Source organism: Brassica oleracea, chromosome C6, assembly GCF_000695525.1.
Source record: "Brassica oleracea var. oleracea cultivar TO1000 chromosome C6, BOL, whole genome shotgun sequence".
Taxonomy (NCBI): Eukaryota; Viridiplantae; Streptophyta; class Magnoliopsida; order Brassicales; family Brassicaceae; genus Brassica; species Brassica oleracea.
In genome coordinates this window covers 35,596,626-35,620,306 of record NC_027753.1, presented here as the reverse complement: position 1 = coordinate 35,620,306, position 23,681 = coordinate 35,596,626, and the positions used below count along the sequence as shown (strand labels likewise).

Below are 23,681 nucleotides of genomic sequence, written 5' to 3'. Positions count from 1 at the left end.
GATTTATAAAAAAATATTTTAAAATGAAATTAATCATTCTTTATTTTATACATAAATATTGTTTCATTTAATTTGGATAAGTACGTTTTATAAGATTTTACGAAATAACTTTATTTATTACTCCCTCTGTTTTTTATTGTAAGTAGGTTAAGTAAAATTTGTTTATTTCAAAATATAAGTAGTTTTTATAATTTTAAGTAACTTTTATTTTTATTGGGTATAATGTGACCAATCAAATAATATATATTTATTTATGATTGGTTTAACTACACCTAATTTATATATCAAATGCTACTTTTGGAAAAATTAATAACTTTTTTAATATTTGTGCATTCACCTAAAACTTCACCTAAAACTACCTGCATAAAAAAAAAGAGAGAGAATAATATAGTGGAGGAAAAGTTGATTAAAAGGTAAAATATTGTTTTCATATTAGTTAGATATGAAATAACTTAAATGTGCCATATTTTCTTTTATTTACTACGTAGTTTTTACAAATTTTTATTCTATTCAATTTTTATTTTACATTATTTTTACAGAAATTTAGTACAAATTAAGTATTCTGTAATTTATACATCAATATTGTTTTCATTTATTTGCACTAAACATATTTTTCTAATAAAAATTTGTTTGAATTTACTACAGAAATTTATTTATTATAACATAAAATTAAGTGTGTTTTAAATTATTAGATGGAAGAAAATTGATTAAACGGTAAAATGTTGAATTAAAATATCATTTAGATAGTCTCACAGCCAAAATATATATTAAGAAATCATTTTATCATCGGCGGATTAGGGACAGTATTTACCGCCGGCGATGTTAGAGTCCCAGTGACTAGGCACCGTAAAATGACGGAGTCGTCCCTCTTGCTCCGTCATGTAATCTCTGCACAAAAACGCCATAGAGAACTCATCCTCCACAGTCCTATCCACATCATGCACAAAAACAGCCGTCGTCTCTCCTTTCCCCCGGCTCCTCGCGATCATCCCCGCCGTGTAAATCGCTGACATCCTCCCCGGAGCTTCTTCGTGAAACCCCGTAGGAGCATCCACCATGATTAAATTCCACTCCGTCTCGTAAACCACCTCCGGTAAGCCCTTCAGCGCGAGCTCGCACTTGGAAACTCTAAGATCCATCGACGCACCGAGACGGCACTCTTCTCTATCTCTAGCCGCCGACATCAGAGCCGCCGCGTCTCTTAACTTGGTCTCGTACCGTACGTGGTACGATTCCAGAGAAGGGAACTTCTCGGCGATCTGGCGTATCCATGACTCGTCCTCGTCTAAGAAGATAGTTCTTCCTCCGTGGTTTAGTGACGCCCACATCAAGCTGTCGTGGCCAAGACCAAACACAAGAAAGTTGCACGGCGATGTCTTGTCTAGGACCTGATGCAATTTAAGTTACTCAGTTTTTTGTTTTAAGTTACTCCGTGGTTTACTCAGTTTTTTTTTTAAGTTCCTCTGTGTTTTAAAAAAGAAAAAAAAAAGTTACTCAGTTTTGGTTTTTGACTTGCATGTTGTTTTGTTAGTCTTTTGTTAATTACCTTCTTGGTGACGGAGATTTCAGAGAGTGTTTGCTGGGGAGTGACATTGGAGGCGGCGTAGTGGATGAGAGCATCGGCGAGCGAAGGAGGGATCTTACCGCAACTCACGGAGTCTGGGCTCTGTTCTTTAGTTCTGGTGGAGGAGCTGGAGATCTGGATAGTTTTGGCCGGCGCTGACTGATATGAAGACGGTGAGAAATCGGTTCTGGTGATGAAGAAGAGAGTGATCACGAGGAGAGATGCTAAGGTAGAGAGAATGAGTTTCAGTGTTATCGGAAAGTGGAGATTAGTTGTCATTGTGATGGACGGAGAGAGAGTGGTTGTGTTAATTTGAGTTGTTCAAGTGAGAGGCGTTACAGTTTACTAAAAAGGTTAAGGGGACAAAGAGACAAAAGATATCAAGTTTCTTTCGAGCTTTATGTCATTTGGTGGTTTGGTTATGTCGTGTGTCTCAATATGATTGGTCGATATTAACAATAAGAGCACGATTATCGCTATATTTTTAGCGTCTCTAAAGCGGTGGGGTCCAGGTTTTAGAAAAAACGTATGCAAAATGGGCAAAATAAGAAACGTCGGTTGTGTAGGTTTTTCACTGTTCGCGGGCTCCACCGGTCCGTGCCGGTTCGTGATTGATATGCTTTTTAATTTTTTTATTTTTTAAATTAAAAAAAAAAATACGAAACCCTTAATAGAGTATATAGGATAAAGAAACTTCAGCTAATTAATATAGGCTTTGGTGTCATAATCTAATAGGGGATTACGTTTAAAAGGTTTTAGCAAAGAGTAATATAGCAGTTACAATTTCTCTTTTGCCATCTTTTAATACATTTTGAAACATCTGTATACGAGAACACTAGCACTATTGGTGTTACTGTTACGTTTTTAAGGATGGTGAATTCGAATTTGATAAGAAAAAACTCAACAGCGAAATTACGGATAACCAATCATATTATTCAGATGTTTTATTACAATCCAAAACCAAAAAGCTTTGAATTCTACACAGCCATTTAGTACTTTAGCTGCAGTAGAAAATCTATAGACCATATGGTATTCCTTTGTAAGGTGATTTCAAATGACTGGTCGAAGAGAACATCCGTCACAGCCTCGGACCAAACCACGTAGAAGCTTTCACGGATATCCAGAAGCAATTCGGAAGGCAGTTCTTGACGGAAGGATTATAGCAAAAAAAAAAAAAAAAGTGACACTCCATGAAACGGAAGACAAAAGAAATGAGAAACCCCAGAATTCAAATATCTAAACTATGCTAAATTAAACGGTAGAAAAAAACTTTTATAAGAAGTTGATGCGACAATGGTTGCTTTTGTGTGTTTTTGAAAACCTATGAGAAGAGCTGGTAGCTTTTTGCTGAAAGGATAATGTGTCTCATTCCTCCAATTGGTGCAAAGATTGCTATCAAGACTCCAATTGTTATTGCAAACTGTAGTTATACACAGGATTAGAGAGTTATTAGAGTAATCACCTTGTGACACTAAAGCCTTGTGGAATCAAGAAAGAAAGACTAACCCAAGAGGCAAACCAATGGAAGCTAAATAGTTTTGGTCGCTTCATGACCAACCATATAATGCAAGGTATCTGCAAATTGTAGAGGTACATTATAACATCATCCGTTTTATATAATCTAATGTTTGCAAACAACTTGAGATATATGTTTCATGACTTACGAAGTATGAGGTTGATGAGAAGACAAGGCCACCGAAGAACCCTAAAAGACCACCGAAGAAGGGGATACAAATTGCTATAAGGCACACAATTGCTACACAACAGACAAGAAGTGAATCTTAGTTTACATGTCTCCAGAAAAAAAAAAGTGGAAAAAGAAAGATAAATGAGAACTAACCAACGTATGTGCTACGTGCAACTAGACGCAGCATTACTGAAGGAGTGAACTTCAGTGTTTTCACAAGATATGACTCGATCGCGTCAAATACCGACATCGCAAAAACCTGTCCAGATAAATCATCATCAGTTACATTGTAATCACATTTTCAAGAAAACGAAACAGAACAAGAGAAAAAAAAAACAAGACCTGGTAACTTCCAATAACGTGGATAAAGACCATGAAGTTAGCTGCAGCTATAAGCCAAACAGGTCTCTCAAGGGAAATGAGGACATCATCCTCAACATGAGCACCAAAAGCCCAGTAACCTGATATAGCCACACAGAGGTAACAAACGATGACGATGAAGTAAGCAACGACGACTCCTTTCCACATCGGTTTCTTAGAAGGGACTTCAGGTGTTGAAGGAATAGTAGCTTGAATCTCAAGAACCACACTGTGACCCGCAAACGCAAACGCTATGGTTCCAACGCCATTAAACGCGTCAAAGATCATTGAGGCCGTGGTGTGTCCTCTGACTCCGTACTCAGCTGGATGATGCTCCATTCCTTTCACTATTGACGCTACAGACGCTATCATTGAGTACCTACAAACAAAGAGATCAGAAAGAAGAACAAAAACAAAAGGATGTGTTTGGGTTTGGTTTAGTGACAATACAAGAAAGACATAAGGGCAGCGAGAAGAGAGATGATCTTGATAGAGTTGAAGTCAGGAGACTGAGAGAGACCGACTTGGAGCACACCGAACCCAAGGATGTAATAAGTTTGACGGATGTGATGGAGATGAGGAAAAAGAAGCTCGACGAATTTCTTAAGCGATTTTCCCCCGGTCACGTTGTAGACTATGTCGGAAGCGATCTGGACCATGAGCTGTTGCGGCAAGACGATCCAGTAACCTAGTTTTGGTCCGAACGCCTCTTGGCCTAGCTCCGAGTAACGGTCAAACCGTTTCCCGGGAACGCTTTCATGCAAATTAACCATTTGCCACAACGAGTAGAACGTTATAAGCCATGATAACATTATGGCAACAAGTCCAGGTCCCCTGTTACAATAATAATTAATTACAACTTCTATTCTGTGATGATAACCAAAAATAAAAATTTAAAAGAACATTACCAGCCAAGTTGTGACATGGCGAAAGGGAGACCGAGAACTCCGGCGCCGACCATGGCCGTGACATTGTGGAAGGCGGAGTAATACCACTTGGCATTTCTAGACGCGGTGATCGGTAACCAATCGTTGTAATCCATTTGCTTCTTATTATTGTTCTCCTCATCATCCTGATCAAGGTTTTGTAATGATTCATACATAGAGATGACATTAAATGTCAAAAGGAAAACTGTTGAATTACCATATGTTGGCGTTACAAGAATGTTTTATTAGAGTGAATGATTTAATGCTCATCGCTAAAATTATAGTCAATCCGTTCCTAAATATAAGATTTTTTAGATAAAACACACTTATTAAAAAATTTACTTTTTATCTAAAAAGTATCATTAAAATTTTAAATTAAAAACTATTCAACCAATTACAAAATAGAACTATTAAATTTGATTGGTTACACAGTTTTTGATGAATTTAAAGTTACCTTAAAATATGAGAACATCCTACATATTGGAACATAAAAACTATTCTAAACATCATATATTTATGAACAGAAGGAGTAAGACGATTTATATGATCAAATAATTATTTTCTAAATTCAGTTTAAGAGCACCAACCTTTAATAACAGTATGCATTTTGTAGAAGAAAAGAAAAAGATATCAAGTGAGGAAAGAATATGATCAAGTGTTAGAGTCTTTTAGATGAAAACTACATTATTCATGTGATATATACACAAAGATAAAAGATATTTGTAATGCAGAGAAAGCTTGTTACCGCTGAAAGAGGCGCATTGAACGTCATTCTTGTTTTGTGTTTTCTTTAATACCCACAAAAAAAATTAAAATACAGGGAAATGTATTTTTCTTTTTTTAGTATAAAATACGTATAGAGAAGAAAACAAAAAAAATTAGAAGTGTGATTACTGTTTATTTTTTAATGGTATGATTAGGGATAGTGAAGAGTTTAAATAGAGAGATAACTAGCTAGGGTGAAAGTAATTTTTTTATTACTTGGATCATAGGAAAGTGAGGATGGTCTTTTGAACGAGTCTGATCTCTTCCTATTTCTTTACTCTCTGATCTCTTCTTCTTCTTTGTTTTATTACCCACGTTTCTAGCCTTAATTCATCCCGATAAACCAGCGTTCCCACAATTCATTAGAAGTCTACAAATCGTCTAACAATTTAAGAGATAAATATAAAATTTATCAGCTTATTACACAATTTCACTGTTCATTTATCTTTTGTTTCGAAAGAAAATCATATTTAAAATGCTGAAATATGACCAATAATTTTGTTTGAGTTTTATTTTTTAGCATTCTATCAAAGGCAAATCTCTTAATTATCACAAAATAGTTTGTCACAAAATAACCCACAAAAATGAACAAAATAACTTTTATTAAAGAGTAAAAAGATCAACCTACAATTTATAAATAATATATTTAGCATAAATAAATATTTTAAAGTATTTTTAAAATAAATAAATATAAAATTTATCCTAAAACTAAACCGTAAAACCTAACTCTTAGTCCCTAAACCCCCATCCTCAAAATTTAAACCATAATTTATAATCATTTAACCCTGGTGTATGCGTTTTCTACTTTTTAATTAAGTCATTTTGTGATTTTTGAGCTATTTTTGGAACATAAAACATCTTTAAATAATATCTTAGAATATTTATTTTTAGTGATTGTATTTAATGAATTTTCTACTTTCTACTTTTATGTTTTTGCAATACGATTTTTGACATGTAAAACAGATAAATAAATCTTAATGCATAAAGTTTTGAATTTTTCCAAAATTCAGCTTCTTTGTTGTGGAGTTTTGATCAGCTTGAAGAGTAAAATCAGAGCTGCGTGTAGCTTTAGCATGATATGCGGAATTGTTGTCACTTAGAATCAAATACTATTTCAAAATTGAGTAGCACATTTCTTTGAGTTATTTTGGTTTTGCTTGCAAACACATGTTTGCTTGACTCTCAAGTCAACCGAAACCTTGTGTGTATGTACAAAAGGAAGTTTGACATTTTAGTGTGGTCAATCTCGTTGGCCTAAGAAAAACAAACTTGTCTATACATTGCATCAATCCCTGGCTTCACGCACTGAAGAGCCCAAAACAAAAACGCTTAATGAGTTTCTATGGCTTTGATGAAACCTCAAAACATGTTGCTATGTATTTTAATTTTCTTCTTGTTCGCTATTTCTCTCACTCTCTCTTTTAGCTACCGAGCATTTCTTCCTGTGTAACGCTGCTGTTGCCCTGACTTTTCGACACGAGCTTTGCGGACAGCTTGTTGGATCTGCTTCTCGTGTTCTTTGAGCATTTCATCAAGATTTCCTCCAGGAGGCATCAATGGTCCTGAGTAATGAATCCTGTTTTTCCTTGGTGCGTTGCCCTGACCACATCCCAAAAACAACTCAACAATTAACATACCAAAAGGTTAATAATGCACACAGAATAACTAGAGAAAGGAAACGTGAGGCTTACGGTTGAGTAATCTCTGCTGGAACTTCTTCTACCAGAATCACCAGACAAGTCTCCTGTTTGTGTTACCCTTGACTTCAACTCTGCATTGGTTTTCCTTTTGATGCTTCCTCCTCTGTTCCATTCTGTATCAGCAACACTTGGGTGAACCACTGTAGAAGCATGAGCGTAGCCGTTCTGCTGGATCCCTCTTCTTGGTGGTTCAATCCTAAACCCTGTGCCGCCTTCCTCGTCTGTTTTGAACTTGTGGCTTATGCATGTGACCTTGGACTGCCCTGCGACCATAAACTCAGGTGTCTGCGCAGTGTTGAGATCTTTAGCTCGTCCTCTTGTCACAGTCTCTCCCCCTCTTCTCTTTTTATCCTCTGCCTTGACTCTGCAGCCAAAACTTTAATAAGAAAACTCCCACAAGAGAGAAAGAACAGTGAAGTGAAGATGCCTTACTTTCTTGCTTCTTCGTTGCGTAGCTTAGCATCAAGCTCCTTGCTTGGTGGATATCTAGGCAAGCTTGATGGATTAGCAGGGAGTGGCTCTGTCGTGAAGAACTGAATAGAAGAAAATTTTCAGCTGATCATGACAATGCATCTAATAACTTGCGAAAGAAGCATAGATTTATGAATATATTACCTCGCTCCTCAATGCAGAAGCAGCTGATCCACGTTTCTCAGGTTCTATTGCTAGTAGCTTGTGTATGAGTGTCAGAGCCGATGCAGGGAAATGACTGAAGGTTTCAGCAAGAACAGCCTTGTAAGGGTGACTTGGTTTAAAGCTTGTTGCAAGTGGTAGAGTTTCTCTTCTCCAGTAATCTTCTGAGGGTGAACCACAGAGCTTAAAGATCTTGTGCATCTGCTCCACCTGAGAAGCAAAATTTTACAATTATTTCATCAGTTGTATTCTATAGTATTGATTCTAGAGTGACTTAAATCTCGGTGCACCGGTTATAACTTTTAGGATAAAGAAAACCGAATTTAGTAGAAAAATATATTTTTTAAAAAACTAAAAATTAAGAAAATGAATATCAGATATCGAATATGTATAAATATGGGTCTAAAATTTTGTAAATTATAAATTCACATAATCAATATACAAACACTAAGACGAATATTTCCCTAAGTTGTATTTTTTTCTCTAAGTATTTTTCCTTTTTCGTGTTGGATTCGATTCGCGTTTGTTCTAACTATATACTCATAATCAGAATCTGATAGATGGTGTTTAGGATTATAAAGCTAGTGGTAGCTGCTGCTAAAAAAAAACTAAAAATGTAATAGAGTGTTCCCATTACTTCTGTGCGTCCTGGCATGATAGGCTTTCCAGCGAAGAGCTCAGTGAGAATGCAGCCGGCGCTCCAGAGGTCTATGGCTGGTCCATACTCAGTAGCACCAAGCAGCAGCTCAGGCGCTCTGTACCATAATGTTACAACGCGACTTGTCAGCTGAATATCTCCATCACCCCGGTAAAAATTAGCCAAACCGAAGTCACCAATCTTCAAAACACCTTCGTTATTAATCAAGAGATTAGATCCCTTGATATCACGGTGGAGGATTCCTCTTCTGTGGCAATGTTCAAGCCCACGAAACAGCTGTTGCATATAGCATTTTATCTGGAAAAAAAACAAAATCACTTAGTTTTTTCAAACTTTTATGTTTGTAGGGAAACAAAAGGTGTAATAATACCTGAGTTTCGGAGAATTTGATTCCAGGAGTTGCAGCTAGACCTGCGAGATCATGTTCCATGTACTCAAAGACAAGGTAGAGACTACCTGAGAGTCTAGAGGTGACTAGACCTTCAAGCTTCATGACATTAGGGTGGTCAAGCTTACGAAGAATGAGAATCTCCCTGGCCATGAACCGGACACTCTCTGGATCCATGTTCACAAACCGAACTTTCTTCATCGCAACGATCTTTCCTGTTTCCAAGTCTCTGGCTTTGTACACGCTGCTGTATGTCCCCTGTCCAATCTATAACACAATACCACTGGTCACAAAGCGAGATTCAGACAGCAAAAAGAAAAAACATGTTTCTTTTTTTGAATACGAAGAGGTTCAGCCCGCCCGAAACCACAACATATAATATTAGTTTCGGTCCTGGGGTCATTCGAACTAGAACCTCTGACACGATGGCCAAGGATCCGTTATAATGACCTCTGGTTATTAAAAAAAAATGTTTCTTTTTGATCGAAAAATATTAACTAACTTTGTCTAACTTCTCATAGGAATCTGCGGAGCGAGGAACCCATCCCTTGATGGCTTCTCCGGCAACAGAAGCCAACCAAGATGGCCATTCTCCGCTAGTGGATTCTGTTTTATTCCCCGTCAAACACTCTGACTTCTGCTTAGGCTGCCCCACCGGCATAGCCGTAACTCTTCTGGTCGGAGCTCCGACAATAACTACTGGGTTATTGCTGTTTCGATCAGATGACGTGGAGGGACGGCGCGCCTCTGGATAAACATTAGCCACGACGGTGATGGAAGCTGAAGAGTTCGGACGTGTGAAAGATCCTTCCTTTATAGATGAAGAGGACGAAGGAGGAGGGAGAAGTTGAAGGATGGATTTGCTTGAATCCAATAGGTCAGTGTTGGCAACGGCGGCGTTTGGAGAACGCGCGGTGGCGCAAATACAACCCATTATTTCAGACAAACAACCATTCAAAACTCCTAACTACTCTGATATGATCGGCGACCAAAAAGCTCTCATGTTTTGTAATGTTGTTGTCTCTCTCACGTTTTTGTGACAGAGAAGTGGAACGTGCGTGCCACTCAATGTCTTTATTTTTTTTTATGATTCTTCTAGAATTCAAATGATTGTAAGTAGGCGACTATTTGTCAACTCAACAGGCTGATTTTTTTCTTTCTTCCGGTCGTAACTGGGTCTCGTTGGTTTCGTTGAATGGGCCTATTTCGACTTGCAAAAGCCTGACAATCATTTCTCTTGTGTCAACATATCTTTCTTCTTCTTTTTTGTCGCCTTGTTCTTTCGTGCCAGCATACCATGACCAAGTCCGATGAAGTCTGTATCACTTACCTGCCTTATCCGTTACTTAGACAGTGAGACAGAAGAAAAGAAATCAAATCTTACAATTTGTATAGGAGTCCTTTAGATTTAAGCCTTTCAAGTTTCAAGTACAATAACGACATCATTTATATCCCTTGCAAGTTGGCCATTTATGCCAGATATTTTGAGAATCTTGGAATTTAAAACTTCTCAAATATTTGAAGCTATTTTTATGAGGTCAAGATAGTACATATATTCCAATATGATCGAACTATTATCTTTTTTTTTTTCTTATCTTAGATTTGCTGACAAGTAATCAAATACAAAATATTTATTGATAACATGACAATAACAAAAAGAACAATTGCACAAAGAACTTTTCATTTCAAATAATGTCTGAATTGTTAATATTTTGAATTCGTCAGAAAATTATATGAAGATTTACTAAAACAAAGAAAGTAGATAATAGTTTTTAAAAGAAATAATGTTTTTAATTTACTGATATTTTGTTTCAGAAACCTCTTCAGAAAATTAATAACTTTTTAATTTAGTAACCTAATTATAACAAATTGACATAAAAATCATAGAACCAAAATTCATAAACAATAAATACTGCTTAAATGATGGTAAAATAATAGTATACAAATATTGAATCATTATCATGCTGTATAACATATTCATGATTCCCTATACGGCTATACTCTTATTTCAAACGAATGTAGGTGATCCACCAGACATTTCAATCCTGATGCCTTTTCTTCTTTTCTAAGTGAATTCTCATATTCTTAAATTTTCCCACAAACTCAGTTCTAATATGATGAATCTCCTTTTTCTTTTTAAACTGGCACTATTAGGCTTTAATATCTTAAACTTCTATCCAGCACATCAAATTCGGATATAAGCAAACAACAAGTTTATAATGGATCAGAATATTTTTTTTATTTTTATTTTTTGCAACTGATCAGAATATTATTGTTTCCTTGGTGAAAGATCACAAGAAAATAATGCCCTTTTTCAAAAAAAAAAAAAGATCACAAGAAAATAAGCCGGGAAATGAAAGCTCATGTGGCAATACAATTCAAAAGTTGGAAAAAAATAACGAATTCTATTCACATCCTATATTAATTACTAATATAAGGTGCTCGTAGATATAAACCAATATATCAAATGCGACCGTCGTCTAGATAATCGTACACGGAGATGTTCAACGTTTCCCGTTCGCTGCCTTCCTCCACGCCACCACTCGCGCTGTCGTTGTTTAGGGCGAATCCTGCGTCTACGCCCATGCCTGCGTCCGAAGCAGCTTTTTGTATGGACTTAGGAGATGTGTTGGAGGCAAGGGAAGGTTGCAGCAAGTGAGGGAAGTTAAAAGCTTCGTTGTCGAGAGAAGATGGTCGGTGCAAGCAGTAAAAAGCGACGTCGTGGGCTACCGCAGCTCCTTCGGCGGTGGAGAAAGAGCCTAACCAGAGTCGTTCACGAGTTGCTGGAACCCTAATCTCCGATACCCATTTTCCCCATTTCCGGCGACGGATGCCTTTGTACTTGGCCTGATGGGTTTCTCCGCCGTCTCTAGGATCCATTTTTTGAGTTGATGATCTTGAGAGGAACTGTTGAATAAAAATACGATTGGAGGAGAAGAAAGTCAATTCCGATTGTATGAATTGTGCAATACTTATATAATACTTTTAGGTTAGAGCAAATAAAAATAAAAGTCAAAGATATGACCAGGGGGAATATGTAATATTGTTATGCGGCTGACACATTTGATGTTTTCTTTTTCTAGGATGATCTTATTTGTGTTTCAACATATTAACGTTTACATCAGCTATAAATACATTTGGATAAACAAATGGAATTTCAACATATGAAACATGAAACAAGTGGTGGATAAAAGATGGATCACTCAACATAATGCGTGATTGATTGAATTGTGACAACAAACTTAGCGGTACGTAACAAACTACATATATAAGCGGGACAAATTTGGTTTATGTAGGTTTTGTTCAGAAAATAAGTTTGGTTAATGTAGGATGAAAAAAATGTGATGTCGATATAATTAGTTATCAAACTAGCTTTTTAAAAGATTCGGATAATCAAATCATTCATTTAATTTTATTGAATACAAGACCATACCTAAAGAAGCACCCTAGTTAATGTGATTCATTTTTTTGGGTATAGTTTATTCACATCGGTCTACGGAGTTATAAATAAATTTATGATGAATTTTTGAGTCAATTTTAAAAAAAAATTATTAAGGAAAAAAATAGGCGCAAAAATTCATCATAAATTTATTTATAGCTTCGTAGACTATAGCTTCGTAGACCGATGTGAATAAACTATATATTTGCATCATAAAGCTTATATACATTTTCCCCAAATAAGAATCATGGCTTTAACTTCAACATTTAACATGCATATATCAAAAATACAAATATATCCAGTTTACAAAAGAAAAATACAAATATATCCGTCGAAAGTAAAAATTAGGTGTAACATGCATTTAACGATTTAACAAAAAAAAAAAAAAACATGCATTTAACGAGAGATATTACGATCAGCTTTGAAAAACGCAAATACTGTTTTCTTGGTTTTCTAGAAAACCGCAAATAACAAAGCCAAATTTATGAGATCTGGTTCTGGTGAGCGGCCGGCGCGTAGGCGCGCGTGCCGTCGCCGGAACCTCCCGGGTTTTTATTCCGTTAAAGCAGTCTGTTTTTTTGTCGCTCTTTCGTCTCTCTTTCCCTGATTCGCTTTGCCCGAGCCCTGGTTAATTCTCATCCGGAGACGCTAGCTCGAGGAGTGAATCGTCATCAACGGTGGCTGAGTTACTGGTGTGAAGGCGCGGTCGTGTGGAGGGGAAAGCGTGGTGAAGTTTTTCTCCGGGAGGTGGGGGCTACTAAAGCTCTGCCGTCGCCGGCTCAAGTCTCCGGGAGGTGGTTGGCTTCTTCAGCATCGCCTCGTCGGTTTTGTCTCCGGGGGTGAAGGCTTACACAGCTTTACGTCGCCGGCTCTAGTGGTGAGAAATGGTGGTTTCGTTTTTGGATCGGGTATAGCGTGTGATGTATGAGTTTCTGTGGTTCGCGGCTCTCGTAAGACGGATGAGATCTCGAAGAGATCGAGGATGCTCTCCGCCCGAAGAAACTCTCGTAAGACGGATGAGATCTCGAAGAGATCGAGGATGCTCTCCGCCTGAAGAAAAGTGGTTTCGTTGGAGGCTCTCCGGTTTCGAGCTCCGGCGTAACGAGGGTTTCGGTGGCGGTGCTCAGGCGGCTTCTTGCTTTGGTGACGGTCAGGTTGAGGCATCGGTTGACGCGTGGCGCGCTGATGATGAGATTTCAACACACGTCCCATCTCCTTGACGCGTCGGCCAAAAGAGGAAGTCCGGGCCGCCTATTTCGAGATGAGTGGTGTGGGCTGCAGGCCCGTCTAGTGTATTGAATCTATGCCCGGCTGTTTATGGGCTTTTGTATTGTAACATGCTTCTGGGCTTCGATACAGTTTCTGTTGGGTTCGGGCTCTTTTATTTTCGTTTGTAATAATAAAAAATCTTGACGAAAAAAAAAAAAACGAGAGATATTACGATTGATGACCTATATCACGACATCACGTGGTGAACCACATGCAACTCGCCTCTCTTTCTTTCTTTTTTTGGGGTTTGTGATAAAATTCATCACGGATGACGTCATCATATAGTCTTGTTGTCGGAGTTTGACTAAAAGACAGAAAGTTGTTTAGTGTCTGTATCTTTCTCTGCACAGAAAACGAACCAAAAAAAGAAAGATATGACGTTTGTGGTGGCAGTTATATTTACTGGTACACAAATCTAACACGAACTGCGAAGATTCGTCACACACAGAAGAAGAATCTCACTCACCTAGGAGCAACCCAATTTGAATGCAATAAACTCTCCTCCTTACCTATCTACAAAGACCATGTCTTCTTTTGTGTATTCGAGGCTCGCGTCACACCACATAGTTGATCACATTCACAAAAATAATATTCCTAAATTATGGTTAACATGTCGATCATTTTGAGATGTTTTAAAATTATTTTAGGCTTGCAAAGACGTGTATTAAAAAGATAATAGCCAACATTTGCCCAAAAAAAGAAGATGTGGCTAACATAAAATTTTAAGAAAAAACAGAAATATGAAGAATGTTAATATATTTAATTATTTATTGATAATACATAGAAGCTGAAATTTAAAAGACTAAACATTTTAGTGTAACTTTATTATTTTTATATAATTTGGAGGCCATAAACTTTATGAATATTAACCTCTTAAAATTTAGTCTCCATTCCAAATTTTACTTTAAAATGGAATGAGACATGAAGTAATGAAAAAAATAATAATAACTCTATAAATAGAGTAATGTTTTTATTTTTTGTTCCATTATTCCATTTTGGAGTAAAATATAGAGGGAGATGGGGATGCTCTAATGTTATTGTTTCATCGGCTATGTCTAGGACTAACACTTGTATAATGGTATAAAATTTTAGAAACGGTGAGTGATAACGGGATAGAACAAAGAATATCTTATATTAAGGGGTAAACAGACAAACAAAGCAAATGCAAGACATCTCTATAAAATGTGATTCATATACTAAGACATGGTGTGAGTTTTGTTACAAAAGTATGTTTCTTTGTTTCTCCATTTGTTGGGTAATGCTTCCACAAATTGCACAAGGGAGGTAAAGCAAAACCAGACCGAAGAGATAATATTGATCTCTACTTGAAAGCATCTGAAGCAGAGTAAAGGAAGTCCAAGAACCCTGTCCCCTTCAATAGACCTTTACCTGTCAGCAGCTCAAAATCTAGCAGCAGTAAGAACCCTATCACAGCTGCTTTCCCGTTTATCACTTCGTTCTTCCTTGAGAAACCAAATCCTTGAGAACCCTCGTCCACTATCATTCTCACCTGTTTTCACAAGTTTATCATCACTCTTCTGGTATTCTTGATGAAACAGATTTACATTTCTGAGGCTTATCTTATTTGTTTTACCTCGTCTACGTTGACATTTGTTGCTGTGAGACCAGGCTGAGCTTTTCCACTGAAGACGATTTCAGCAGCTGCCTCGTTCTTCCCGTTGCCTCTAATGCTAATGTAGATGTTTTCTTCATCAAATTTAACAGGGTACACAAACAGCTTTCTCAGTGCAGGTGTCAAGACTCTGAGAACAGGGTTCTTTGGGTACCATTCCTTGATCTCTCCAGTTCTGAGATCAAATGTACTGTCCGTTGCCGGGCACACAATGCAACCATCCTGTTGTAATAAAAAACAAAAAAACCGTGAGTAAAAAACAATATTAACCCAAGATCTTCATGCATCATAGTAGTAGTAGTTAACAATCCTAACAAAAAATACGGCAAACATATGATATACAACCAATTTGTCTATAAATTAAATCTTTGCACACAACATTGCTGTAAAATCGAAGCTGAGTAACTGATTCAGTGACAAATCAAGTAATTTAGAACTAACCAAGGAAATTAACATGTCCAAACAATCTCATAAAGCGTTTACCATTCCATAAAGATAACTACATTTCACAGCGAGGTAATGGTTCATATGATGCGCAACCAATTTGTATATAAAGCGAACACGCAGTTAAGTAACTGACACAGAGACAAATCAAGTACTATCAAACTAAGCAAAGAAGCTAACATGTCCAAACAATCTCATAAAGCATTTATCATTCCATATAGGTAGCTACATTTCACAGCCAGGTAATACACAGTGTTCTTAATCTTAACTTCCTCATTGTAAAAAACCGAATTTATATAACTGTAGAGTCAAACAAAACTGAAGCTAATGCAGACATGAACCAGAGCTTATGTCACTGAAAGTAAGTAATTCAAACCATGTGTTGATTAAGGAGGTAAAGATGTCTATCTCATAAACTCGTTAAATCACTAATCAGTCACTCATACTCTGTCAAGCATTTTCACAAACACCTTATCTACTCAACAAAGTTCTCATCTTTACGCAGTAAACACTACAACGAATTAAGTATAAAAGACGGAGAAACCTTCACCTGAGTGAGCTTAGCGTTGAGAAGCCCCTCGCTGTACGCTCCTTCAGCCGGAGAACGATTCTCAATCGCAAAGACATCGTTCTTATACCAAAGCAGCAATATCGTCTCGTCGTCTTGGATAATCACTCTCCGTTCACCTTTCGGAAGCGCAGATAGCGGCACCACCGGCACCCAGTTCCTTCCGGGAGAAGCAACGGACGAAGAAGGAGAAACTTCCGTCGCCTCGCATCTGACGATTCCTCCGGTTCTCTGTTTCGAGTTTTGGTTTAACCGGTAAGTGAGAGCGAACCGGCGGTTAGGAAGGGACAACGTTTTGGGTAATGACGTGGCGCGGGTGAAAGAGGGATGAGGAGGAGGGAAGGAGTAGTTACGTGGGAGAGAGGGAGATGCGGTGGTCGCCATGGATGTGAGTGAGAGAGAGAGCGTAAAGAGGATAGAGGAATTGCATTTGTCCACACAACGGACAGAACAAGTGGATAACGATGGAAGAAGAAGGGTGATGGTAGCCACACTTTTTCTACATGGGCCTCTGTTTTGCCAACACGCCTCTCTCTTCCTCAGATATTTCAAAAAGCTAGCTTAAATGGGCTTTAGAACACTGTAAGCTATTATGGGCCTTTAGATAAAAAGCCCATAGATTTCCCCCGTGAGCTTTGCCTCATGGCTGCGCCTGTGATTATTGGTTATGGCAGAGCAAGGCCTCTTGGGGGGAAGCCAGAGATATAATTCACAGAATGCCATCCAGTGCCATTCTACTGAACTCTTGCCACGTCAACGGGAACACAGAGATTGGTGAATGGGCGGCAGAAAATCTCCTGGAAACAGAAGCCAGAGAATCCAGGATACTATATGTTGATAGCAAATAGGCAGCTGCTGGTTTTTGGAGCAAGCTTGCTGAAGTTAGGACTATCACGAAAAATGCTCCTGGGAGGCTTGGATTGACACAGGCTCTGATGGACTGAATCAGCTGATGAAAGACGCTGCTGGTTATGCCATCTATCAGAAACAAACTTCAGATGAAGTTCTTCAAGAAGTTGGATGAAGGTGACCCTCATGGATCTTTTTTTATAGTTAAGAACACGTATTCTATATATCATCAGTCCGAAAACAATATGTTATACACATGGCGACTAATTTTCCTGCCATTAACACAATTTGGACAACGGTGGGGCTTGCTGGCTAAGTATTTGTTCCTATATACCACAATGATAACTTATAAGGTGATTCACTTCATCAAGCAGTAGCTTTGTAATTACTTCAAAACTGGTCAGCCAGTTGAGGAAACTTCTGCAGCAGCCAGGTAACTCCCTTAATAGCAACCTAAACGCAAATGCAAAAGATAGTTCAATATGCATAACCTGGCAATGTCAAATGCATCCACACACTAAAAAAAATGAATAGTAGTTGATGTTACCAGAACTGTGTCTCCAGGTTTGATAGCAGGCTCAACACAGTCCCTTCCATATCTGCATACAAAACGCCCGTCAAGACAAATTGGCATTAATGTCGGTCTGTAGTCGAAGCAATGTAATGTTGTGTAGAGAAGAGAGAGTGCTTACACAATCTGTCTCTTGCCATCAATAACTTCAAGCTTGTAAAAGCTGCAACCTTTACTAAACGGGAAGTTCTTGCCTTTCCATTCTGTTTAGAACTTATCATTACAACAAGGTAGGCTCGCGTTTATGTCATAAAGAACCTATCTTTGGAAACTAACCTAAATGCCATGAAACGCCAACAGCTGAAGAGTCCTCTTTGGAAATGTCATCTATCACGAACTGAAGATCCGTACTCGTTGCTTCGATGAACTTCCCGAAGAAGTCCAGAATCGCCTGTGTCAATGGTGTTAGGTAAAGAAAGCTCTGAGAAGGGTGAAAAGTTCATCGGTTTTACCGTTCGGCCAACGAAAGGGGAAGAGAAGACGAGATCCTCGTAGAGGCAGTCCTGAGCTATGAGGTCTGTGACGGAGGATAAGTCATGGACGTTGATGGCGGCGTAGAAGCTGGAGACGACCTCATGCGCTGGTGTCGGAGCTGTTTCGAGGACAACGTCGTTGGCTGTCTCCGACGGCGACGTGGCTGCTTTTGCAGCCAGACAAGAGGATGGGAACAGTTGTCGACGTGTACGAGTGGCGATTGTTGGCTTCAGGACTGTGTTTCTGAGGGAGAAGAAAGGAGGAAGATCGTGGGGAGGGACGAGAGACGGAGGAGAAGCCAGAGAGGAGATGAGAGATGTAGTGAAGCTCATCGTCTGTTTTGTCTTGGATTTGATTTTTACCGAAGGCCCGAATGGCTTAGACATTTTTTTAATAGTGGATTATCCACAAAACTCTTTTTACGGCTAATGGAATATTCAGTATTCACTTATGCTATTGACAATTGTGGAATTTTCTTTTGACAAAATTTGAAGTTGATGCATAAACATGAGAAAATGTTTGTGGCAAAAAAAAAAAGTAACATAAGTTATTTGGAATGTAAAAATGTTTTACATCGCTTTTTATATCATGTCTTTGAAGATGTAAATTAGATTTACATTTTGTGGGATAAAATTATGTTAGATTTATTCATAAAGATTTTACATTTAAAATAAAAATTGTATGAGAAAGAAAATTAATTTCACTAATTTCAATTAAATAAAGTGAAGTAAAAAATTCAAATGTACTATTAAGAGAAAATAGTTTAGTTTTTTTTTTAGTTTTAATAAATACTATTGTTGAATTTTTTTTGTGTAATATTTTGATGGGAAAATCTATTATTATACTAATTTTCATTTATTAAATAGTGAATGGTATAAATACTAACGACCACAGCTTAAGCAAGCGGCGAGTATCACCATGGAAGTAGTGTCGTCTCTCGGATTCCGAGACTTCCCGTCCCTTACATTGACCTCCAGCCTCAACCACCGTCCTCACCCTTCCTTCAAAGACAGACCTCCGACGAAATCTCCGGCTAGACCCATCAGAACCAGACGCCCTTCATCAACTCCCCCATCCAAAAAGCCCAAACCTTTCCGGGAGAGAGACGCCTTCCCTTCTTCCCTCCCTCTCCACTCCAAAAACCCACACATCATCCACAGAGCCATCCAAAACCTAGCTAGAAAGAACAAACTCGACGACGCTCTCACCATCCTCGACTATCTCGAACAGAGAGGGATCCCCGTAAACGCGACGACTTTCTCCGCGCTTTTAGCCGCCTGTGTTCGCCGGAAGTCGCTGATTCACGGCAAGCAGGTCCACGTTCATATAAGGATTAATGGGTTGGAGAAAAGCGAGTTCCTTGGGACGAAGCTCGTGCATTTGTACACTGCTTGCGGTTCGATCGAGGATGCGCAGAAGGTGTTCGACGAAAGTTCTAGCTCGAATGTTTATTCTTGGAACGCGCTGCTTAGAGGGACGGTGATATCTGGGAAGAGGAGGTATAAGGATGTTGTTTCTACGTTTGCGGAGATGAGAGAGCAAGGGGTTGATTTGAATGTGTATAGTTTGTCTAACGTGTTTAAGAGCTTTGCTGGCGCGTCTGCTTTGAGGCAGGGGTTGAAGACGCATGCTCTTGCGGTTAAGAACGGTTTGTTTAGTAGTGATTTTCTCAAGACTTCGGTTGTTGATATGTATTTCAAATGTGGGAAAGTGGGGCTTGCGCGTAGAGTGTTTGATGAGATTGAAGAGAGGGATATAGTTGCTTGGGGTGCAATGATTGCTGGATTGGCTCACAACAAAAGGCAGTGGGAAGCATTGGGGTTGTTTAGGATGATGATAAGTCGAGAAGGGATTTATCCAAACTCTGTTATAATTACAACGATTCTTCCTGTTCTTGGGGATGTTAAGGGACTGAAACTGGGCAAGGAGGTCCATGCGCATGTGTTGAAATCGAAGAATTACGTGGAGCAGCCGTTTGTTCACTCTGGTTTGATTGATTTTTACTGCAAGTGTGGGGATATGGTCTCTGGGAGACGGGTGTTCTATGGCTCTAAACAGAGGAATGCTATTTCTTGGACTGCACTGATGTCTGGATACGCAGCCAACGGAAGATTTGATCAAGCTTTGAGGTCTATTGTCTGGATGCAGCAAGAAGGGTTTAAGCCAGACGTTGTTACAATTGCTACTGTTCTTCCTGTTTGTGCAGAGCTGAGAGCTGTAAAGCAAGGAAAAGAGATCCATTGTTATGCTTTAAAGAAACTCTACTTGCCAAATGTTTCGTTAGTCACTTCCTTGATGGTGATGTACTCAAAGTGCGGAGTCCCAGAGTATCCTGCCAGACTCTTTGACAGGTTGGAGCAAAGGAATGTGAAAGCATGGACGGCTATGATTGACTGCTATGTGGTAACAGGGGATTTAAGGGCAGGGATCGAAGTGTTCAGATCAATGCTGTTATCGAAACACAGGCCAGATTCTGTCACAATGGGTAGGGTTTTGACTGTTTGCAGTGAGCTCAAAGCATTAAAGCTAGGGAAGGAGATTCATGGACACATCCTGAAGAAAGAATTCGAGTCGATCCCTTTTGTTTCTGCAAGAATCATCAAGATGTATGGACAATGTGGAGATCTCAAAAGTGCTAATTTCTCTTTTGATTCTGTTGTTGTCAAGGGCTCTCTGACATGGACCGCCATTATAGAAGCCTATGAATGCAATGGACGCCTTCGAGATGCAGTGAACTGCTTTGAGCAAATGAGATCAGAAGGGTTTACTCCCAACGCCTTCACCTTTACAGCAGTTTTATCTATTTGCAGTCGAGCCGGATTTGCTGATGAAGCTTGCCGCTTCTTCCACTTAATGCACCAGACCTACAAATTGCAGCCATCAGAAGATCAGTATTCAATGGTTATAGAACTTCTCAATCGGGTTGGTCGTGTTGAAGAGGCGCAAAGACTTGCGATCATGAGTTCTTCATCATCCCTACAAATTTGACTGAAGAGCAGATATCTACTTTGCTTCTCTTAAGGCATAATGTAAGTTGCACTTCAACGATTTCTTAAAGAGTATATTCTGTTTTTTTTTTTTTTTTTTTTGCAATAGCTTGGGTTATTGTATGTACTGGTTTTGAAAATGGAAGAACTACAACTTGATCAATTTGTAAAAAAGTCATGCAGTAATGAAAAGTAGATTTTCTTTTCATAAGATTAGTTAGAATAAAAAAATATATTATAGTTTTCAGGAATCCATACATATACCAAACCAAATCCAGGTTACTAAACTACAATTCATATTGAATTACATAAGCAAAAGAGGTAATAAACAACTGAAAATAAATAAAAAATAAAAAATTAGTCACACCTCACAATCTTTAACACAGCTTATTAAATAGAAGCTGTGTGTCATATTAGTAACAAACTATTTAATTTGAAACTATTGGTGAAGAGGTCCATATCTGGGACCCATCAAGCTCATCTGTTCCTTTTGAAGAATACAAGTGTCCTTCCCTCCATAACTCAGATAAACTTTATTCTTTGCTATAACGTCAGAATCAACAACCCTTGTTCTTGATTCTAGAAACTAAACCCTAATACTTAAGCATTCTAGGCTAGTAACTTAAGCTGTTATGAACTCAATATTGAGCTGTAGAAACTCTCGTGGTTTTAAGCGTCCCAAAGAGAGTCAGTATGGTATGTATCCCAAGCACTCATCCCCATATAATTAGCAAACCCCATTGAGTAGTCATCTGTTGAATGCATCGACATGGTAGGAGACCCCAAAGTTGACTCGTTGATCGCTTGAATTTCTCTGGGCGAGAGCCTGACCATCGTTGGACCTGCGTTGGAAGAGCTCGAAGTGTCCACATGCATGGCTGACTCCACCGGTTCTGTTCTGAGACAGAGTGCTGCCTCATGAGCCGCCATGCGAATGCTGTCCGAGCTCGAGTCTGCAGGACGTGGCAGGCTGCCGACGAGCTCAGGGAAGTTGAGACGAGCCTCTCCTCCCCTGAAATGGAATGCTGCAACGTCATAGGCGGTTGCAGCCATTTCAGGAGTCTCGAAACTACCTAGCCAGATACGGTTCTTGGTCCCCGGTTCGCGGATTTCAGACACCCATTTGCCCCATTTCCTCTTACGGACTCCTCTGTAGACAGAGGGTATACCGGCTTGACCATCATATCGCGCATTGTTACTGGAATTACTAAGACCAGACATAACACACACAGAAGCAAAGACCTTTTTTGTAATTTGTCTGCTTGGATTATGATGTTGGAATGTTAACAAAGTCTGCAGTTATATTTAAAGGTGTGGATTAGTATCATATCAAAACAGCAGATAAAGCGTGTACATGTTTTTATAATATCTCAAGGCTTCTGTAAGTGCAGCTTCCAGGAAACTTCAGAGGTGGTGTGTGGGTTTAACAAGTGTTCTATCTCAAATGGAGATACTGTAGATTCACTTAAATAGTAATATCATGATTATAATAATGAGAATCTAAAGGGAGGAGTCAGAATCTGGATTGTGTGTTTAATATTGAAAAGAAGTGTAGTGAATAAAAGGAAGTAGTAGAGAGTGGATGAGTTTGGATTTTTGCTATAGAAGACGCGGTTTTGTTGCATCACCTGTGGACCCTCATGCGATACATTCCATAACCTTGTGATGCTAATGGTTGGTGGAGAAAGTGGATTTATCCTCAAACAAATGTCAAAGTTCATTGGTTCATGTACACTCTTCCGGAGTCAATTCAACGAGAATAATAAATTCACTGGCAGTTTCCTCTTCTTTTTGTAACAAAATAAATTCCCAAACTCTCTAGGGGTCCCATTCAAAAACAGAAAAAATCTTTTGTAATCTTTTATTTTGTGGCACCTGAACTAGGTTTGGATTTCTGAATATCTGTTTGGGTTCAGCTCAGGTTTCTCAGTTCCATTTTTAAATTTCATTTGGATTTTATATATATATGCTTGGATTGGTTTCAGTTTATAATACCTCGAGTTTAGATATATTTGATCTTCGTTTAAAATTTATTTTGGATACAAATTTATTTTGAGTTATTAATAATACTTCATACTCTTTCCGTTTCAAAAATATACATATTATAGAGAAAAAAATTGTTTCAAAAAGATATATTTTTCATATTTCCAATGCAATTTCTGTCAACTAATAATGAGAAATTGTGAAGTTCAAAAACATTAATTACATTTTTAAAGTTTTATTTGTTTAAAAATATAGGAAATATAAAAATACAAAAAACTATGTATTATTTTGAAACATATGGAGTATTCAGTATATTTATAATTGGATTGGGTTTGTTAATAATATTTCGGGTTTGAATAAATTTTGTTTCTGTTTTTTAAAAATAATCAATTTGACACCCAAATTCATTTCAGGTTCCATTGATAATAGTTCAGTGAAGTTTTGTTTCTGTTTAATTGGAAAGATATATATATTTTTTTTTTGTAAAAAAAATTGGAAAGATATGGTAATAATCAATCACATAACTATTTGCTTTACAAGGGAGCGTAGGAGGGAATGGTCTTGATCTGAAAAGGAGAAACGTTTTGTGTCTTTCGGGAAAGACAGCAGATAAAACGTTAAGGTGAAAGGAGACAGAGCAGATGAGTTTTCAATAAGAAAAATAAAAAAACTTTATTAACAAAAAAGGTGGGACTTTAGACCACCGACTTCATCTTTGTCTTATTTATCTGATTTGATAAAAGGTGTAGTTATAAAAAATACTCTTATCAAATCGAAAACAGT

At 38.1% G+C, this 23,681-nt stretch overlaps 8 protein-coding genes across 9 annotated transcripts; 1 reads left to right on the top strand and 7 right to left on the bottom strand.

Annotated features, from left to right (window-relative positions):
* Positions 1–688: 688 nt before the first annotated feature.
* Positions 689–1,947, bottom strand: LOC106300232 (glucuronoxylan 4-O-methyltransferase 3). The gene is made up of 2 exons (XM_013736334.1): positions 1,547–1,947; positions 689–1,388 (listed from the first exon to the last, which is right to left on the bottom strand). Exons 1-2 carry the CDS (start codon positions 1,841–1,843, stop codon positions 795–797), a joined length of 891 nt encoding a protein of 296 aa, XP_013591788.1. The 5' UTR covers positions 1,844–1,947; the 3' UTR covers positions 689–794.
* A 526-nt stretch (positions 1,948–2,473) lies between these two features.
* Positions 2,474–5,446, bottom strand: LOC106300231 (lysine histidine transporter-like 5). Of its 2 annotated transcripts, none has more exons than XM_013736332.1 (8): positions 5,283–5,446; positions 4,520–4,683; positions 4,062–4,445; positions 3,594–3,990; positions 3,405–3,510; positions 3,229–3,320; positions 3,071–3,139; positions 2,474–2,984 (listed from the first exon to the last, which is right to left on the bottom strand). In XM_013736332.1, the coding sequence occupies exons 1-8, from the start codon at positions 5,307–5,309 to the stop codon at positions 2,886–2,888; spliced, it is 1,338 nt and encodes a 445-aa protein (XP_013591786.1). In that variant the 5' UTR covers positions 5,310–5,446; the 3' UTR covers positions 2,474–2,885. The 2 variants fall into 2 exon arrangements, with proteins under 2 accessions (XP_013591786.1, XP_013591787.1); XM_013736333.1 differs by lacking the exon at positions 5,283–5,446 and adding an exon at positions 5,125–5,200.
* Positions 5,447–6,606: 1,160 nt separating this feature from the next.
* Positions 6,607–9,615, bottom strand: LOC106300230 (probable serine/threonine-protein kinase At1g09600). Its single transcript, XM_013736331.1, has 7 exons — positions 9,184–9,615; positions 8,664–8,948; positions 8,273–8,590; positions 7,618–7,845; positions 7,435–7,535; positions 6,994–7,366; positions 6,607–6,901 (listed from the first exon to the last, which is right to left on the bottom strand). Exons 1-7 carry the CDS (start codon positions 9,613–9,615, stop codon positions 6,728–6,730), a joined length of 1,911 nt encoding a protein of 636 aa, XP_013591785.1. The 3' UTR covers positions 6,607–6,727.
* A 1,381-nt stretch (positions 9,616–10,996) lies between these two features.
* LOC106300229 (ethylene-responsive transcription factor ERF020) lies at positions 10,997–11,795 on the bottom strand. Its single transcript, XM_013736330.1, has 2 exons — positions 11,707–11,795; positions 10,997–11,588 (listed from the first exon to the last, which is right to left on the bottom strand). The coding sequence occupies exon 2, from the start codon at positions 11,559–11,561 to the stop codon at positions 11,145–11,147; it is 417 nt and encodes a 138-aa protein (XP_013591784.1). The 5' UTR covers positions 11,562–11,588; positions 11,707–11,795; the 3' UTR covers positions 10,997–11,144.
* Positions 11,796–14,499: 2,704 nt separating this feature from the next.
* Positions 14,500–16,478, bottom strand: LOC106300228. Its single transcript, XM_013736329.1, has 3 exons — positions 16,017–16,478; positions 14,984–15,244; positions 14,500–14,899 (listed from the first exon to the last, which is right to left on the bottom strand). The coding sequence occupies exons 1-3, from the start codon at positions 16,416–16,418 to the stop codon at positions 14,711–14,713; spliced, it is 852 nt and encodes a 283-aa protein (XP_013591783.1). The 5' UTR covers positions 16,419–16,478; the 3' UTR covers positions 14,500–14,710.
* A 606-nt stretch (positions 16,479–17,084) lies between these two features.
* LOC106298422 lies at positions 17,085–18,308 on the bottom strand. The gene is made up of 5 exons (XM_013734543.1): positions 17,907–18,308; positions 17,731–17,845; positions 17,576–17,657; positions 17,431–17,482; positions 17,085–17,336 (listed from the first exon to the last, which is right to left on the bottom strand). Exons 1-5 carry the CDS (start codon positions 18,258–18,260, stop codon positions 17,274–17,276), a joined length of 666 nt encoding a protein of 221 aa, XP_013589997.1. The 5' UTR covers positions 18,261–18,308; the 3' UTR covers positions 17,085–17,273.
* Positions 18,309–18,790: 482 nt separating this feature from the next.
* LOC106300773 (pentatricopeptide repeat-containing protein At1g71460, chloroplastic) lies at positions 18,791–21,121 on the top strand. The gene has a single exon (XM_013736989.1). It carries the CDS (start codon positions 18,847–18,849, stop codon positions 20,914–20,916), a length of 2,070 nt encoding a protein of 689 aa, XP_013592443.1. The 5' UTR covers positions 18,791–18,846; the 3' UTR covers positions 20,917–21,121.
* LOC106300774 (ethylene-responsive transcription factor ERF021) lies at positions 20,998–22,324 on the bottom strand. Its single transcript, XM_013736990.1, has one exon. The coding sequence runs from the start codon at positions 22,134–22,136 to the stop codon at positions 21,585–21,587; it is 552 nt and encodes a 183-aa protein (XP_013592444.1). The 5' UTR covers positions 22,137–22,324; the 3' UTR covers positions 20,998–21,584.
* Positions 22,325–23,681: the final 1,357 nt, after the last annotated feature.